Raw genomic sequence first — 14,279 nt, forward strand, 5'->3', positions numbered from 1 at the left:
AACTTCTGTTATTTGAGTATTGCATTTTCTGATCTTCTAATTTTCATATATTTTCCTATTTTTAATATCATTGCTATTCTACATTCTAGAATACTTTGTCCACTTTGTTTTTCCAACTCTTCTCACTTTTTCATTTCTGTTATCTTGTTTTTAATTTTCAAGAAATTTTCATTTGTTCTGTGAATGTTCCTTTTTTAAAAAGTAGTATTTTATTTTTGTTTCATGGATTCAATATCTTTCTCTCGGTGGATACTAATGATTTTTTTCTTCCCTAAACAACTTTGGTATCTTCTGGTTTGCTTTTTTTTAATCTTTTGTCTTCACCTACCATGTTAGAGGTTGTCTTTAGCTGTCTGGCTATCCTAGTCTGTCATGATTGAGACAGGAGGACACAAAAGCAGTATGGAAGCTCCATATCGTGGGTGGAACCTGTTAACATTGAGTTTTTATATAATTTGAATAAATGACGTGGGAAGAACTTAGAGTGACTGCCAGTTCTTTGGTTTGCCTTTAGATGTAAAAGAAAATATAATGTAACAAAGGTTTTTCAGGGTTGTGATAGGGAGGTAAAGTGTTTCATCAAGTTAATTGGAATGAAAGATTATAGGAGAATTTTTAAGAAGTGACTGGGTAGGGGGGAAAACACCGAAATGAGTTAGGAGACACTGTCTTCTGTGTGAGACAGAAGATACAATAAGATAATGCTTGCAGGGCACCTAGAAGAAAATTTGCTTTCAGAAAATAGTTTTTAATTGAATGAAGTGAATAAATAAATTATTGGGGAAGAAAAACTTAGCTCTTGATTGCTATTTGCAAAAGGCACAAAAATGATATATTCTTTTTTTTTTTTTTAATTTTTTTTTTTCTTCAACGTTTTTATTTATTTTTGGGACAGAGAGAGACAGAGCATGAACGGGGGAGGGGCAGAGAGAGAGGGAGACACAGAATCGGAAACAGGCTCCAGGCTCCGAGCCATCAGCCCAGAGCCTGACGCGGGGCTCGAACTCACAGACCGCGAGATCGTGACCTGGCTGAAGTCGGACGCTTAACCAACTGCGCCACCCAGGCGCCCCAAAAATGATATATTCTTATCTAGCATATAAGCTTTATTAGCATTTTACCAATTTAGGAAGTATTTTTTCAGTGGATTCATTTGAAGCTTTTCCTCTTCAGATTCCCATCTTAAGATTATTTGTTTACTGAAGAAATACTTTTCTAGCACTTTCAGAGGTAACTCTGAGGAAACAGAGTAACAGGAAAGCCATGGGTCTTTCCTAGGGGTCAGACTTGGGTAGCAAACTTTGTTGGTTTGAAGTGTCATTTGCTGAGATAGTGACCTAAAAAGGGACAGGTTTTTGAGAAAAGATGCCAATATTTTCAACCAATAACTTTCATCAATTTATGTGTACTGAAGAGAAATACTTATCTTTTAAATATTCATATACAACTGTTAGACCAAATGACTAAAGATGTGCTAGCAGGCCAAGTTAATAGAACATTCCCAAAAATAAAAATAAAAAAGCAAAAAACAAACAAAAAAACCCCCCCTCCACAACAAGAACATGGAGCTGAAGAAATTCGAGCTGGTGCAATTCATAGCTTATTTAAGACATATTTTAGTCAAAAATCCAGCCTGCATAAACAATAATGCTTGATTTTTTAATGAAGCATGAACAACAGAAAAATGTCAAATAAAACAATGGAAGCAAAGCAAAATTGGCATAAAGAATAAGAAGCCCAACTTTGCCTTGAAACAGGTAGTGGTAGGGGGAGTAGTATATTGATCTGTAATAAAGAATTGATATGAAAAGCCACTCTATTCTGCCACAGAACCTAAAAGGACATTGAGTCACTTCATCGATAGCTTGGATTGGATCATGAGAAGAGACTAGAAAAACTGGTTATATTAACTATGACTCTTCACTATCATTATTCAGGATAGAAAGGGGGGATGTTAAGCAAAATTAAAAGGAAGATTTGGATATAGACTAATCTTCCATGCTTTCAGGGCTTCTGGAATACCTTTAGAAATAAAGTAGTCAAAAATTCTTTCTGGTATCAAAGAAGCATGAACCTGTAGTGACCAAAGAAAATAATAGAGTAGAGCAGAAAATGAGATGATGAATGCATTATGCTCTGTGACTGGTTGGTTTCTCTTGTGGAAGAAAAGGCATTTTCTGATGACTAGCTATGTCTACAAAAGAATGGCCAGGATTTTCTGACAAGAGCTGAGAAGCAATGGAGGATAAAGTAGAAACAGAGAAAGGTAAATATTCAAGAAGAGAAGGAAGAGATCAGAGACAGATTAGAGTGGCCACAGTGATACGGAGCAGCAGACATTAAATGTAGAGAAGTTCATTAAAAAAGGTCGTTAAAAAGTTCTCCTCAAAAAGCCACCCTAGTGTAAGAGAGGAAGGGAAAAGAGGCACAGGGAACCCGGAACCCTGCCTCCTGTGAGTTAAGACTCTAGGTGTGCCTGTGGTGAAGGAGAATAGCTGTGGATTATGGGGAACAAGCTGGAGTGTTGGGAGAGAACCGTTGTGAGAAGGGAAGTGAGAGAAATGAGCTCAGAGGGGCAGGCTTTCAGGAAGGTTCCAGGGTGGTGTCTGAAAGTAGCAACAGAGGAAGCTACTGGCCTTGCCCCCGGGCCTTGAGCCATTCAGGAGCATGGTGGTGTGGGGAGGGGAAACTTCTTCTCAGAGGAGGGTGAGGTTTCAAGACAGGAGAGGGAAGCATCTGGGTAGAGACTGAGGGTGCCGTGAAGGAAGTTGTTTTTCTATGGAATGGAGGTTCTGAAGGGTGCAGTGAAAGGTCTGGATGGGGAGTCAAGTGGTGTGGTGGGTCACAGTAGAGGTTCCACTGAACACATGACACTGATGATGAGCAGGAGTCTGTATCTAGGCCAGTGACCAAGGACAGCAGTAGCATGAGGTGTGGGGTGTTTGAAAGTGCTCCCTTCCCTCCCCTCCCCTGAAAGAAAAGAATGCCAGCCGCCTTTTAAGTGTATTGTCTTCATGTTTTTATTTACTCCTCAGATACCTTTTGATTCTGCCATAGACAACGCTCAGGCTGTGTGTTAGGCACTATGGCAGCCACCATGATGATTTGGGAAGCTCACAATCTGGTAGATAAAAGATTATGTTTTTGGCCCTGGCAGACAAAGAGTTAAATTAAAGGCATTAATTAGTTGCCTCTAATAGACTGGGAGGGCTAAGCTGAGACTTTTCCTAGCCTTCCCGATTATCATTCTTGTTCCTTACCTTTACTTTCTGTGGCTTTCCTTAATGCCCCAGAGGAGCCAAAGAATCCACGTGTAAGTTTAGGGGAAGGTGCTCAGTGGGCCTGCCAGGTGTTTCTTCATCTGGCTAGCAAGGTGCCTAAGTCTTACGTCTCTAACTTGAGACTGAAATTCTCTTAATTCAGTTGTTTCTACATTATTCTCTCATTTTCTCCTTCTTAAGCATTTATACAAGAGTTACTTAACTTCAAGAGTTAGTTAATAACATTTTGAATTAACTGATTAGTTTTTCTTTTTCTCATTGAGTGTTGAACTTTGTATGTTTTACCATTTTTTGGTAAATGGAGGTACAAACATCAGTGATTAACGAAGCCCACAAAATATGATGATTGGTTTGAATTCATGTCACTTAAAGATGTGAGAAGAGAATTATAAGTTATTAAATGTCAGCAATGAAAAGTATTTTTAAGATCTTTCACATTCTTACCCCCTCATTTTACATCCAATGAATTGAGGCTGAAGAGGTGAATGAGTAAATATGGTAAAGGTTTAGCAAACTTAGAATATTATAAAACTTACACAATAGGAGCTTCAGAATTTTCTGATAGTTGGTGGTAATATTGCAGAAGAAGCTTTTTTTTTTTTTTAAACCACTAGGGAATGCTGAAATATCAACTATAATGAGGAAAAAAAAAGTCAGTCTTAAGTTTTCTGATTATTATATCTTTTCTGTTTAGAAAAATAAAATGACCTATGTGGTCCTTTGTACGGATCATAGGGGAGGGAGTTAATGCTGGAGACACTATTTTAGATTTGTTGCAAGTCACATCATTTCAAAACAATTGTAACTCAGATATTCCTTGTAGGTAAGCAAATTTTGTTCTCCCTTCCAACTATACAGGACATGAAAGTGTAGGGGAAAATCTGCCCCCCTGGTTAGTTAAGCATAGCTGTTCATGTTCATGGAAGAGGTTGGGCCATAACCTACTTTGTGGTAATTTGCTGAAAGGGGAGTTTTGTCACACCACTTCTGCCTTTGGGAAAATGTCCAGTTCCGGAGCCCCACAGGTCGTATGGCAATTGAATAAGGGTGGAAGACTTCTTGAGCAGACCTCATCATGAGTTTTGGTTGCGAGATAAAATCGGACTTGTGATCCTTCTGTTCTTGTCCTCCACATCCCTGTCCTTGTCTTTACTCTGCCATTAAAAAAATTCAATTCATAAAATTTCAGTTTTGATTCTTTTTCTGTTCAGGGTATTTTTAAAAGGGAATTTTACATTAATTTCCCAAATTGGTGGTGTTGTTTTGAGTCTCTTTTGTGTTTTAGGTTGGTTTGGATTATAATCAGAAAATGAGGTGTCTTTCTAGCCAGGTGCTCCGGGGACATAAAAAAATAATGCATATTCTCTGTATAATTAAAGTACTATATATATTCATAAAATTGAGCTTATTGATTATCTCATTCAAATTGTTAGTATGTTTTCTTCAGCTTATATGATCTACCAAAATCTGAAAGTGCTAAAATACTTTACTATGATCAGATGTTATTATATCCCTGTATTTCTAGAAGTTTTAACTCTAGTTATCTGACTGCCGTGCTGCTTGTCCATAAAAGTTTTATCTAAAGAAATAGAATTGAATAAATGGAGAGAGACATAATCTCCAGCTGAATGGGCAGACTTACATCACATAAATGGCAGTTCTTCCAACATTATCTCTAAATTTAATGACATTCTGATCAGAAACCTGACACTTTTTTGTGCATGGGAAGGGCATTGGTTAGAATTACCTTTAAAAATGTTAAAAAATAAGAGTACTTGAGGCTGGGGAACTTTCCTTATCATATGTTAAAATTACCATAATGTGGGGTGCCTGGATGGCTCATTTGGTTAAGTGTCAGATTCTTGGTTTCGGCTCAGGTCATGATCTCATGTTTGAGAGAGTTTGAGCCCCGTTTTGGGCTCTGAGCTGACAGTGCAGAGCCTGCTTGGGTTTCTCTCTCTCCCTTTCTCTCTTCCCCTCCCCTGCTCACTTTCTCTGTCTTTCTCGAAATCAATAAATAAACTTAAAAATAAAATAAAATTACCATAATGCTACAGGAATAAAAACAGTGTGATATAGAAAATACAGAATTAAGTCAATTGGCTGGAAATAACAGATTCTAATATTGTAAGAAATTAAAGTAGATAAAGGCTGAATTTCATTACACTGGAAAAAGGAATGTTTATTTGATAAATGGTGTTAGCATAATTGGCTATCTGTGTCAAAAAGAACAAAATTAGGGCTTTACACTTACATTTCTGTGGATGAAAGATTTAAATGTAAATTACAATGATACTGGAAGATATTTTAGAACACTGTATCATTTTGAGGTAGGAAAGATCTTCACAGACAAGACAGGAAATGCAGAAGAAATAAAGGAAAATATTGACATTTAACTACATAAAATTAACTGCGTCAACTTTTATATTTCTTTCTGGCAGAATACACCATAAATTATTAAAAGACTTAGTCATACATATGACAGTCAAAAAATTGATACCCTTAATCTTTGAATAGGGAAACAGACAATCCAATAGAAAAACAGACAGGAATGTAAACAGGCAATTCACGGAAGAGAAATGCATATTGTCTCCAAAACCCATTAAAATGATGCTCTGTATAAGCAGGAAGGAAGTACAAATAACAGTGAGAAAAAAGTTACCACCTATCCAATGGGGAAAATACAAAAGGGTCTGGGCACATCAGGTTCTGTGTTATGGAGAAGCAGACCCCTCACATGCTGTGGTGGGGGTGTATGTGGACTGGTATGGCGTTTTCTGGAAAGTTCATTCTTTGACTTGGCAGTCTCACAGTAAGATCTGTCCTATAGAAATGAAAGCACCAGTATATGCATGTACAAGGATATTTATTTTAATGTGTTTTTAATTAATTAATTTTTTTATTTTAGAAAGAGTGTGAGTGGGGGACAGGGGCAGATGAGGAGAGAGAGAGAGAGAGAGAGAGAGAGAGAGAGAGAAAATCTAAGCAGGCTCTGTGCTGAGCATGGAGCTCGATCCCATGACCCTGGAATTATGACTTGAGCTGAAATCATGAGTCGGACGCTTAACCCACTCAGCCACCCAGGCGTCTTTTTAACGTGTTTTTATTACAGTAAGAAATTTAAAAAATATTAGTATGTCCGATGATAGCGAAAAGACAGAACAAATTGTAATACATTTGTACTATGTAATATTTGACGTCCGTTAATAAGAACGTCTTGAGTTACATGTATTGATTAGGAATCATCTTCATAATAGATTGTTTGGCAAAGGAACAAATTTCAGAGAGGTGTTAGTAGTATGATCAAATTAAAATATATATTTGTATGGGTATAGAAAAAGATTTGGGAGAATGGACACACACAGATGTTATTATTTATCTTAGGTGAATAGGATTTGGAGAAGGGTGGCAGGGAGGAGACCAATTTTTAAACTATATAGATCTTTGCACTTTCTGCTCTGGTGGAATGAGTTCAAAATATTAACGTTTATTTATTTAAACCCGTAACTCTAGCTTACATTTTCTAAAGTCTCATGACTTTCAATGAAATTTGGGGTTGGCCTGTTTGCTGGTCTTTTTAAGAAGACGTGCTGGGCCTCCAAGGGGAGAATGCTGGCTTTTGCTTCCTGGCCTGTACTACTTTCTGGCTCCTTTATTTGTCCCTCTTATTTCTGTGATTCTTCACTTCAGCCATTTTCTGGCCAGTATGCTGTTTCTTTGCCCCTTTATAGGTCATTTGTGCTAGTCCAGGTTGATAGTTGGTGGAGAAAAATTACACAGCTCTTCCATTAGTGTCCTATAAATGTGTGGTGTTCAGTGTCTGATGATCCCTTAAGATGGCTTAGCAGTCCATCTGTTTCCCCTCGTTAGCTCCGTTCTTAAATGCATGTGGTATTTCGGACAAGCCTCTTTCTTCAAACTTTTAGCACTGCCACTTCTTCTTTAGAGCAGCAAGTGAGGGGCTCAAGACTCTGTAGGGAAAATGGCAACGCCAGAAACTACGTGCTGCTCTGAACACACAAACTTAACCTTCCTCTCGTACCAAGGCCGATTAGCCACCTATGCTGGGGAGGCCAGCCCTTCCTATCTCCTTCTGGGGGGATGTGGAGGGTGTGTGTGCTCGTTCCTTGGATTGTCTCCGCCATCTCGTGTATCTCCTCTGTTTCCTTATTCATTCATCTCCAAGAGTAAGTATCATGGCCTAGGATACCTGTGTCTGATTCTTCCTTACCTTCCTGACTTGTCTGTGTTATACGTGTACTTGTTGGGTAGATAGAAAGAAGGAAGGCTATTTGGGCACAATAATGAGAAAACAACATGAGCTAAAGAGAGTGGAAGACCTCAAGAGTAAAGATGAAAGAAAGGCAGCAAACCTAGAACAGCCTTTTTATGCCCTGTCCAGATGCTTCTGGCCAGGATGGGAGGAGAGTGGGGGGACGTGTATTACTCTTACCTAAGCAAATGAAGATTTAATTGTTTCAACTGCCAAACTATGGCATTGTGACTTCTTAGCTAGAGTTAGAAGCCTGATGGCTGTATTTTGATTTTTGTGTTCTTTTATAAATTTTTGAAAACAGATGAAAGGTAAAAACTTCATCTGTAAACTGATGTTTGCCAAGCATGTTCTATAGGAAAGCTTGGGATGGGGTTTGGGAAATAATGAATTAATCAAATCTTTAATGGGCTGGCATGCTTTCTGAATTTCCAAGAGTAGGAGACCATATGGTGTTTTCTACCTTAATGACCCCTAAACCTTTTTCTGCACTTCTCTCCTCCTCTTTCCTTAATCTATTATCCTGTGTCTTCAGAAAAATAGTTTGAGAACTGCTGGAGGACACAAATAAATATATGGTACGAAAGAGTGAAAAAAAAAAAAAAAAAAAGAAAAATATCAGCTTGTTTTATGCCCAGGAATGCGACTATTCACAACTTTTTATTCCCTGTCAGTTTGGGGTTTTTTTGTACATTTGGAAGATGGAAAATGACTTTTTAAAAATGAAACTAATTTTGACTAATGTTACGGTAAAGGGAATAAACTATTTTGTAAATGAGCACAGTAGAGTGAGTTCTAGTGTGGCTAAAATTTGTGTAGTACTAGAAGTTTATCATATTATATTATTTCATGGTTTCATTAGGGTTGACCTGAATTTCGGTTATTTGAGTTATGTTTTCTTACCTTCTTTTCCAGCGGCAGCCGATTAGGAGGCCTGGTTACAGTGCTGTGCTTCTTTTTCAATCATGGAGAGGTACGTAGTCAACAAATATTTTCAGAATTTTTAGAAGATTGTACTTCCAGAAATACAAGTTTCTTCTTTAGGTAGTCAATCAAATATTTTTTAAAAAATTTAGGAGATTTTGCTGATGGAAATACAGGTTTCTTTTTAAAATTTAATTTCCTTAAATTTAGTCTATAGTAGCATTCTTTAAATGCTTGATCTTATTTTAATACAAATTTTACACTAGCATTTATTTTAAGTTAACTTTTTGTGAATATTCTATCTTTCGTGCCATATATCTCTTAGTGATTTGAAGCAAGATGGGTCTGCATCAATTCTTTATATAATTTAAAAGTGCGGAAGTTCACGTGTAGTGATAATAGAAATAAGCCAGGCATGGATGTAGTTAACTTCCTTGTGTGGGGGTAACTTTTTTTTTTTTAAGTTTGTTTATTTATTTTGATAGAGCGAGAAAGAGCCCGAGCAAGGGAGGGGCAGAGAGAGCGAGAGAGCGAGAGAATCCCAGGCAGGCTCTGTGCTGTCAACGCAGAGCCTGATGCGGGGCTCCATCTCACGAACTGGGAGACCATGATCTGAGGTGAAATCAGGAGTCAGATGGGTCGGATGCTTAACCAGCTGAGCCACCCAGGTGCCCCAGGGGATAACTTTGTGTTGTTGGAGCTATATAGTATGTTTCTGTTTTAATGCATCTATGTTAAACTTGGATGCATTTTTAAGTCTCCTTTGCAAATATTATTCCTGTAAATTTGCACATATCCAAGGGTTTTCTAAAGAGAACCCTATTATAAAAAAGTATCGACTCTGTCTCCAGGCTACCTGTGTTCAAATCCTGGCTCTGATGTTTAGGGGCTTTGTGACCTGAGCAAGTCATATGTCTCACCTGCCTTAGTTTCCTCTTTGTAAATGGGTGTAATGATGTTACTCATCTCATGAGATTATTGGGGAGATGAAATGAATTCATGAGTGTAAAGCATCTAGAACAATGTTTGGCACATAGTAACTGTTATGTAACTATTACCTTGTATTATTATTAATAACTTAGTTTAGATTAAATTCTAATATAAATTCAGGATGCCAGTGAAATCCTTCCACTAAATGAATTGTAGTTGTACATGAATTTCTATTAATAGATCTCTATCTGGTTTTCTTTCATGGTAAATTTTGTATGAGGGAAAGGAAAAAAAATTCAGCTTGTTTTGTGTGAAGTAACTTAATCCTTTTATGCATTTATAAACTCAGTGTCTACAGTATTTGAATATGCACACGTTAAAAAACCCTAATTATACTAAAATGTAACTGTAGAGTCAAGGTTGAACTTTTTTTTTATTGTTATATTAACTAACATAGGCTTAATATTTAGAATCACAGAAATTTAAAGCCAGAGCAGCCTTAGAGAACAGAGCATTTGAGATAAATCATTGCAGCATGGTTTATCTGACTTTTGAGCAAGAAAAAAAAACATTTGGTTTTTTTTGCCTCTTTTTGACTGTGGATGCCACTCAGTATAATAGTGCGGACCATGAGACATGTGGAAGCGTAGATCCTGGGAGAATGACCTAAGAACTAGGAAGTAACTACTTAACAGTGGAGGAAAGGAGCGCTGAGTGTTCACTATGAGATGTTGGAGGAAAGAGATTATAGAAAAATTTGAAGCCAAGGTGCAGTTTTAAAGACGATGGTCTGTTAAGCAGAAAGGTCTATTGTGTTACCCTCAGTCTAAATTAGAGGTGGTCAATTCCCGATCTTATGTTTTTCTTACACGATTTTGATGCTCACATAACATGAACATCATTCCTTACAAGGCTTTTCAGTTTATACCAATGAAATTTGGACTATTCTGTTCATTTTTCGGGTTGATAGACTTTCCCTTTGATACTTTTTGGCTATTTGGTGTGTTTAAACATGCTTAGACATCTCTTTCTACTTAGGAAAGGGTCAACTAAATGTGACAAGAATTAGAATTGCACTTACACTGAAATAGTCAAGTAGATAATTGTACTTAATCAGTAACTTAGCTTTGGAGTAGAAACGTGACCATTCTGAGTAAAAACATTGAAATTTCATAGAATAAACTGCAGTTTGGGGTAAAGTGAGGGTGAGAACTTAAGTAACTAAAACCATTTGTATTATAATTTAGTATTTATTTTGGTTTTCAGACTGTGATTGTCAGACCCTATTTTTTTTCTGAATTTTAAAGATGTTGCTCAAAGTCTATAATTTTTATAGAAGGGAAGCATCTACTCTGGTCGTACCTATTCACATGTTTAGTGAACTGTTCTAGAGCTTCCTGGTGTTTTGCTCACGGGAATTGCTGGCGGTTACTAATCTGGACCCCTCTTTCTTAGGAGAGTTATCTTAATCATGCGAGTGAATGGTTTGTATGCCAAAAAATAGTTATGGATTGTTACTTGCTTTTAAATTCTATTTCCATTGTTTAGTTTGCTCTCTGCTTGAGTCTAAGATAGTATATTTTGAAAACAGTCTTTCACTCAGATGATTTCATAAGGGAACATTTTGGCCTTAACAAAAGAACTATACAATGTATAGTATACAAGAAGTAATCAAATGATTTAAAACAGAAATTTAAAATCTCCAAATCTGAAACCTGTGAAAATGTAACAAAGGACTTATTAATTGCTCATAGTAATAATAATATCGAGCTTACACATTTCATAATAAAAATTATGTAGATGTTTTCACTTGTCAAGCTTTTTTTTTTTTTTTTTATTAAATGTTGATTCTGTCCCAATTGGGAATTATTGCTAAGATGAAAGCTAACAGTTTTGCTCTGTCTTTTAAATCCTTCCTAATTACAAGATCAGATGTATGCCACATGGGTTGATACTGTAGGATTTTTAGCATACTGATTGAAAAGCATTCAGAGGAGTGTATCAAAAAAAACCTAAATACAATATTTCTCTTTAATTTTAGACTGTTAAAAATTCATTATATGTGAAATAGGTTTGTTTAGCTTTTTCATGATGAGATTTTTTAGAAGTTATTACTAAGATGACTAATGGTGTTTATGTGAAACATGTTCCCAGATAAAATGATAGGCACATGTGAGGAGGAAAATTCTTTTTTTTTTTTTTTTTTTGAAACCAAAGTAATTCAAAGTAGTATATGAAAGGTTTGCTTTAGAGGCATATCTAATTAACCTTTCTTTATTACCCATAATATATTTCTGACCCATATTGGTTTCTTAAATATTTTTGAACTGAACTGAGATAATGTACATGTTCCTAATTAGTTATTGACACAGTTATGTTATTTAAGATTTGGAAAGCAGTTCTTAGAACACTTTGAAAACAGTCTCATTAATCCTTGGGATGTTCTTGTATGGTAGATAAATAGGAGATAATAATATTCCAGTTTGCATAATAATTGGAAGCACTAAAAGGTTAAATGTTTGAGTCAAGGTTGCTAAGCAGGGACAGGATTCTAAGTTTTCTGATTAACCCGTAATCTCTCCAAACTTCTCTCAACACAGATAACTCTCAGAAAAGAGAGTAGGATTTCAAAGATAACACAACAGTTTATCTTTCAGGAGTGAAAGTACAGAGATCTTTCCTTGCTAATTTGTGGAACTTTTTCTCTTCCCTTTCTCTTCTCTCTTCCTTTCTTTTTTTTTTTTTTTCTTCTTCCCTCTCTCCCTTCTTCCCTTTCTTGTGATGGTAACATTTTGGCCAGGACATTTATTCTGGGTCTTCTGTTTATTCAACTCAATTAAAACAATGTATACAGAGGGCTCATTGTATGCCAGGTACTTGTAGATGCTGAGGATATGTCAATATGTCAGTAAAACAAGGACCCCTGTCCTTGTGGATAAGCGTCTGAAGGTCAGACCATCTTCTGTCTAAGGTGGGAGAATCCTGGCTTTTGGGGAAAGTAGCAAGGAGGCTGTCACAACAGGAGCAGAGAGTAGAAGGGATGAGGCCAGTTAATAATGGGGAGTAGGATGTGGAAGAAGCCAATTGTGTAGTCCTTGTTGGTCACTATAAGGTTCATTTGGAGTAAGTAGGAAGGCCATTGAGGAATTACATGCAGAAGAGTGATGCAGTTTAAATTACTTTTTACATTAATTTGGAAAATTGTGTGAGTATAAAGATGTGTTATTTATTCAGGCTATTGAGAGGTGTGTTTATCAATTTGTGAATTTACATTAAAATTGCATTAACTCCAAAGTCAAAAAAAAGTGTGCTGGTCTTAGATGGGAATGTATCTGTTGATTAGATTTGAAAACCGCCTATAATATAGTAGAAAACTAGCCTCTTGATGACCTGGGCCCTGCTGGGTTCTCAGCACTGTCCAGGCTCTTCTCTTTGCTTAGGTCCCACTGCCCTTCCCCCTCCAATTCCCAAAAGGACCACCCCTTTTCCTTCCTCAGAGCCTTTGTATGTGCTGTGCCTTTGCCCTGCAAACATCACTCCCTTTTTATCTCCTAGCCATCCTTCACATCTGGACATTTGTGTTTGGGTGTCAGTGATATTTTTCATTCTACAGATCTGGGTTCCCATCTGGTAGAATTTCTCTTTGGTCTTAAGAACTTTATTTAGCGTTGTGGTGAAGATCTGCTGCCAACAGGGTCTCTTAGCTTCTGCCTGTCTAAAAATGTCCTTATTTTGCCTTCTTTTTTTTAAGCGTGTTTTTGCTGGATAAGAATTCTAGGTTGATAGCTTTACCTTTCGGAACTTTAAGTGTTATTCTATTGTCGTCTGCTTTCCGTTGTTTAATGAGAAGTCAGTTATCATTCTTCTTATTACTCTGAATGTAGTACATCTCTTCTGTGGTGGTTTGAAGACTTTCTTTTTATATTTGGTTTTCATTGGTTTGATGGTAATAAATTTAGATGTGGTCTTCTTTGTATGTGCCCTGCTTACGGCTCACTGAACATCTTTGTTCCCTGGGTTGATTCTTTTAAATCGGTTTTGGAAAATTTTTAGCCAGTATCTTCAAATATTTTGTCTTTTCACTTCTTTGAGGATTCTGATTCCATGTATTTTTGATGGGTTTTTGATACTGTCTTCCTCTTGTTTTTATTCATGTTTTGTTTTGTTTTTTCTATCTTTGTCTCTATTTAGATATTTTCTCTTGCCATGTCCTTGAGTTCACTGGTACTTTATTCTAATACATTCAATCTGCTACTAAGTCCGGTGAATTTTTCATTTAAGATATTATGAATTTCAATGTTAGAATTTTGGGGTTTTTTTCGAGCTTCCATTTCTCTATTGAAAATTCACATCTGTTCACCCAGTCTATCTTATTCTATAAATTTTAAAACCTAATTATAGTTATTTTAAAGTCCTTGTCTGTTAATTCCAACATATATGTTGTTTATGGCTTTAATTCTGTTGACTAGAGTTTGTCTCTTGATTGTGGGTTCTGTTTCTTTGCTATTTTGCATGTGTCATAGCTTTCTATCTTATGTAAGACATTTTGTATGAAAAAATGAGAAAGCCTGAACTAGATAATTGCTTTCATTTGTTTTTTTCTTTTTCCCAGAGAAGGACCATCTTTTCTCGGGTCAGGCATGTAAGGTGAGGCTCTGAGCATCTGGATATCACTATGAGTCCTGCTTTAGTTGGGCAGGGCTATACTTTTCATTGTTTCAGTTTGCCTCCAGTTTGAATTAAGATCTCTGCTCTCAGGCTCAATGTCCAGCTTCCCAGCTGCTCAGCCCAGGGCATTAGCTCTTTGATCTTACCAGCATTTGAATTGAGAGGGGGTTTGTTTTCAGCCTTTTAGTTACTTTCAGTCCATC

General features: G+C 36.6%; 1 protein-coding gene across 8 annotated transcripts in view; it reads left to right on the forward strand.

Annotated features, from left to right (window-relative positions):
* DPY19L1 (dpy-19 like C-mannosyltransferase 1) overlaps positions 1–14,279 on the forward strand; it is a 105,757-nt gene that overhangs the window by 40,353 nt on the left and 51,125 nt on the right. For all 8 annotated transcript variants that reach the window (XM_086692766.1, XM_086692746.1, XM_086692751.1 and 5 more), the window contains one exon: positions 8,470–8,527. In XM_086692766.1, coding sequence (XP_086548892.1) covers positions 8,470–8,527 — 58 coding nt within the window. The remainder of the gene's footprint in view (positions 1–8,469; positions 8,528–14,279) is intronic.

Source organism: Puma concolor, chromosome A2 (genome assembly GCF_028749965.1).
Source record: "Puma concolor isolate L17-30 chromosome A2, mPumCon1.1.hap2, whole genome shotgun sequence".
In the NCBI taxonomy this organism is placed as follows: Eukaryota; Metazoa; Chordata; class Mammalia; order Carnivora; family Felidae; genus Puma; species Puma concolor.